This window comes from Habropoda laboriosa, unplaced genomic scaffold (assembly GCF_001263275.1).
Source record: "Habropoda laboriosa isolate 0110345459 unplaced genomic scaffold, ASM126327v1 scaffold20, whole genome shotgun sequence".
NCBI classification, from domain to species: domain Eukaryota; kingdom Metazoa; phylum Arthropoda; class Insecta; order Hymenoptera; family Apidae; genus Habropoda; species Habropoda laboriosa.
This window is the reverse complement of record NW_017100143.1, coordinates 349,390-354,291: the sequence shown is the minus strand read 5'-3', so window position 1 is coordinate 354,291 and position 4,902 is coordinate 349,390. Positions and strand designations below refer to the sequence as shown.

Here is a 4,902-nt window from a genome sequence, read left to right as displayed (position 1 = left end):
AGAAAATGATCCGAGAAATAATAGGAAATACTTGGAAAGGTCCAGGTAAAAGTGGCGGTGTTCCGTTCCAGGACAGAGCAATTTCGCAGGTCGTAGTCGTAGGCTCGCGTCCGTTCTTCCTGTTCTCCAGGCTGCTCTCGCGTCTCTTTGGCGGCCAGCAGACGTTTCGCTCGCGGTAATTGCAGAACGGAACTTTACACGGCCCACCCCTCCATCCGGTTTTTCATTTGGCCCCTTTTAGTGTCGACCTTAAAATAAACTTTGTAGCCCTGCATCGTCCTCCTCCTCCTCTTAGTCGTCGTCGACGTCGTGGTCGTCTTTCCTCTTCTCTGTACTTTCTCCCTATCCTGTGTATGCTCCTCTGCGTGTGTGTGAGCGTCTCGTCACGCCAAGTCAGCCGAAGAAGCGCGACAGAAGGAAATGAAAGAGGGAGAGAAGGGAGGAATGGGGGAGTCAGAGAGAAAGAGGAGAGTGACTCGGTTCGAGAGACACCCCAAAGAGTTACAGCTTTCAATTTAGTACTGCAAACACTCGCCGCGAGTTAATATCTGCCTTCCATTTCCTGGTCTAACCTCGTCAGAGGCTTCGTTCGCGAAAACGAGTCCGTGAAACTTGTCGCCTGTGTCGAGCTTTCGAGAGTTTCCTAGCTGGAAAGGAAACGGTGTGTTGGTTTCGTGGTGGAACGATTAAATCGTGCTAAGAGGAGAGAGGGTTCTAACACGGGTGGTCGGTCCTTGGTGCAACGATCGCCGAGGAAAATCTCGGTACCGAGAGAGAGAGAGAAAACGATTACGTGTTAGCCACGGTTAATGCCGCGCAAATTGGATACGGCTTGGATTCGAGGCTGCGAGCGACAGGCCGCGAAGCCCACCGATTAGAACCGCGACAAGCCTGTCGAGTTATCCCTCTTACGATTACCGTTTCTCGCTCCCTTCGTCCGTCGTCCCTCTTTGCTACCGGTACACGCGACTCTTGGACGCGGAGTGAAGAAGAAGGTGAATAGTTTGGTTGTTTCGTAAGCTAGAGACTTCTTTCGCTGTATTCTATTCAGATTCCAATATTCCTATCTCGATTTCACGTTTTCACTGTTCCAGACCAGAGCCCAGGCGCGATGTGAGCAACGATGCCCGCGGTGCCGCGTGAGATCACCGTGATCATCGCCGGGAGATGGCCGCGACGCCCTTACCGAGGCGCGTATCGACGTGATCCCTCTTTGGAGGAAGGGAACGCGAGGAGGAGGGTCAGGCCGCGGCGCGGTGCGATGCACTGAGGCCTCGAGCGTCGAGGAGAGGACACCAGGACACAGGCTAAGCGGAGTAAAGAGCGAGGAGGCCAAGCCAGCATGGAGGAGGTGCGAGGCTCGCCAGCACGCAGACTCTCGCAGATCCTCGATCCGATCGCGCGGCTCACCACCGATTTCGGCTCGAATTCAGCACCGTGTAGCCCGAGACTAGGTGTACGTGGCCACGAACCTTCTGCCGGCCACGAACGAACAAGTCCAGCGAGTGAAACGTCGGTGAGAAGGCAACAAGCTGGGTCAGATGCTGGCAGAGCAGCAGCAGGATTGGCCAGCGGAGCCGAGAGTCCTCGCTTGTGGCCACGACAATTCCGCCAGGCACCTGCACCACCCCCTAGACCAAGACACGGCGGCTCTGGTAACGCGAATAATAATCATTCTGGTGGAAGCACGTCCGCTTCTGGAAGTCTTCAGGCGCCTGTACACGCTCGCGACTCGCCGTACGTCAACGTACCGAATCTGTTGTTCCAAAAGGACAAGGGTTTCGCGGAGGCAGCGAGAAGCGCTGGCTACGTGGAGCTGAGAGAGACGAAACCAAAGTGTAGCCCGTACGATTTCACGTCGGAGTCGAGCGGCCACGTAGAATACACGGACAAACGAACGTTCGCCGCGCAAACCGACTTCGACGGTAGCGGTTGTTACGAAGCTAAAGATCTGGCCGCGTTCGCCAGGGCCAGGTCGAATTTCGATCCTGGACCATCGCCCAGGGGACACTTTGATCGCGCTTATTCGTTCTCCGGGAGGCAACAGGAGCAACAAACCGGCCGGATTTTCGCGGAGAATCGATTGTACGTGGAACAGAGAAGCAGAGAGGCTAGCCAGTTCGGAGGCGAAGAAGGAGAAGCTCGAGAGCAGACCCGCTTACGGCGCGTCGAAGAGCTTCGATGGATACTCGACCACGGTGGAGGAGCTTAATTGGCAGGAGAGGTGCCTCGAGCTGCAACTCGAGCTGCACAGAAGCCGCAGCCAGGCCACCAGGGTGCGAGACATGCTCAGGGAGAAGGTGAGTCTGTTTACCTTGCACTTCTACTCGCGATGTCTCTTCCCGAGTTCCGTCTAGCTTCGCTTATAGGAGCAAACTTCACCGGCGTATTTCTGCGTTTTAATTCCTCGAGTAGATTAATCCTCGCTCACTAGGCTGTTGCAACAAGCCAACTAGCTTTGGCGTAGTTCTTCTTCTTAACACTTCAACATAAACAACGAGGTATCTACTTTAGCGATGATTCATGCTTTGAAAGAATGCATTTTAATAGGCAGAATATGCAAAGATACAAATCCAATACGAAACGTACATACGTTTGGACAAGTGTACCTAACACGTTTCGTTCGATTCAATTGCTTCGATTTAGCGGAAGTAGAAATTTGAAGCGTTCGAGAGAAAAGGAATGGAAAAATAATGTTGCCAGCGTAGGAAAGGAAGATAGCCCGCTGGTTAAAGGTGTATCCGACAAGATGGCTCGTCTGGAGCGCGCGTCGACCCATATTTTCCGGCTAGTCCACGGGGACCAATCGCGACAAACGGCCCGTGACTAAACCAATAAGCGATCCCGTTCCGTGCCGCCGGCAGAGCTGCCACTGCTCGATAACCATTCTCTGTTTTCCGTGTTCGACCATTCAACGACCCCCTGGACTTCCGCGGAATGATTTCCTCGCGTGGAATGGCGGTCACTTCCAGCGGAGGATCCGTTTGATTAATAGCGCGCGATACCGATAGCTCTGTTCGAATTCTGTGTCCGTGAAAGGGCACGGGTTATCGGGTTAATTTGCCGCGCGTTCAACGTTACTCGGCGGATTCGGCTGATTTGGAGGTTTCGAAAGGGGGTGAAACGAGTTGCAAAAGATGAAATAACGCCGATGGCATTCGAAGGGTCTGAGTGCTCGAGGGAGGAGGAGCGAGCAGAAGAACGTAAAAGAGTTCAGGGATGGCCGAGTGACCCTTGAGAAATGTCCAAATTAAGAGTGGCGTAAAATAAAGAAGTATTCCCGTGAAAATGAAAGGACACCGGACGCTGTAAAGGCGAAACGAGAAGAAGAGGCTTTTAATTTGTCGAATATTTTGCGAGATCCTTTCGTTCGCGAATTTGAGACGATTCTCGAGGAATTTACAGGGTTCGCTGGCAGTTTTATCCGACGCCCGACATACGTCAAACGAATTACAGAAGGGTGAACCGTTCTCCAACAGAGAGAAAGCGAAAGGAGAGAGCACGGTCGCTTAGGTACATACATCTTTAGTATGCACGGTCACGCGTCACGATTTAACGCGACCACCCTAGATAAGGCACATAGTCGACGCTATGGAGGGCCCGTGGAATGGTCTCCTTGCTTCTTCAAAACCCCTCGTGCCTCTTAAACGGAATTGAATCACTTACCAGACGAGGAGACTTTTGCGGGCACCGCTTAACTCGTTGTTTTCCACCCTGCTTCCTCGTCCGACGAATCTTCGAGGCTCTCAGTAGAATAGTTGACAAGTAGTACTTCTTCATTTACTTCTTTAGCCGGAAGGTACGAGACGTGGTACTTCCGCATTGGGGTACCGACAGATTCGTGGATAAATCTTTTAATTGCGAGGAGTTTGAATTTTGCTTATCTTTCGAATTATTTTCATTTACATTCTTAGTATCTGTATTTTTGTCAGTTTTGCTTATTACTATGGAAGCTTGCACTTGTACACACCTAATATTCATTAAATATTCAAACACATATGTGACATTAGAAAAGCTTTGACAAAATGCTACATTTCATCTTCGAGAGGGCACCGTCCCTTATAAATACCAACTATTTCTTCAAAAATTCCACGTAACGCTCCTTACAGCCCATCTAATGGTCCCAATCAAATTTCTGCTTCGCTGTTTTAACTCGACATCGTCGTAATCTTTGTATTTGAACCCTTAAGTAATACTTTTATCAAAAACAAAGTTAAGTATATCGAAATTTCTCTGCGGCGAAACTTTCCAATTTGAGCGTTCGCGAAGCGGTACGACCATGACTCAGAGCAAAGTGGTAGAATCAGCTGACGGGCAGCAAAGAGAGCCACGGCCATGGCTCCTTATCGCTTTCGTATCGCGCCTCCGAGCCGAAGCCCGTTACGCGTTGCTTGCATCACTCCCGGATCGTTGTCCTGATTGACGTAACGTTTGTTTACAACGCCGTTGGCTCGCGGCGAGATTCGAGATTACGCTCACGCGGAACTCCTCCCCCGCTTCGACACTGACCATGCCCTTCGCCTCTCTTCCCGCTTCGAATTCATCTTTCCTCCATTCCGTCTGCGGTGATTCTTAAAAACGACTCGAATATCGATGCCACGTAAAGAATAATTGTTAAAAAAGACACAAAGGGTCCATTCACGTCTACCCAACTTCTCCAAAAAATAATTTCTCAAGGAGCAAAGTCACTGCGAGAAATCCGTGTTCCCACCGAAGGAACCCGCGAATTCGAGCTGATCGATGGGCTCGCAGAGGGGCAGTTTCCTGGAAATTGCTCACGTGCCCCGAGAGTTGACCTTTCGTCGCGTGACAAGAGCCTACATTCCTTGTTCACGGTCGCACCACGGAAATAGTTCAACCGCGGCGGAGAAGATAGCCCCGAGGTACGGGACTATGCGCGGT

The 4,902-nt window shown here is 51.2% G+C and overlaps 1 protein-coding gene across 1 annotated transcript in view; it reads left to right on the top strand.

The window, feature by feature from the left end:
- Positions 1–1,342: 1,342 nt before the first annotated feature.
- LOC108573334 (uncharacterized protein CG43867) overlaps positions 1,343–4,902 on the top strand; it is a 112,868-nt gene continuing 109,308 nt past the window's right edge. The window contains 2 exon segments of the mRNA XM_017935745.1: positions 1,343–2,113; positions 2,115–2,300. Of these exon segments, the coding sequence (XP_017791234.1) occupies positions 1,343–2,113; positions 2,115–2,300 (957 nt within the window).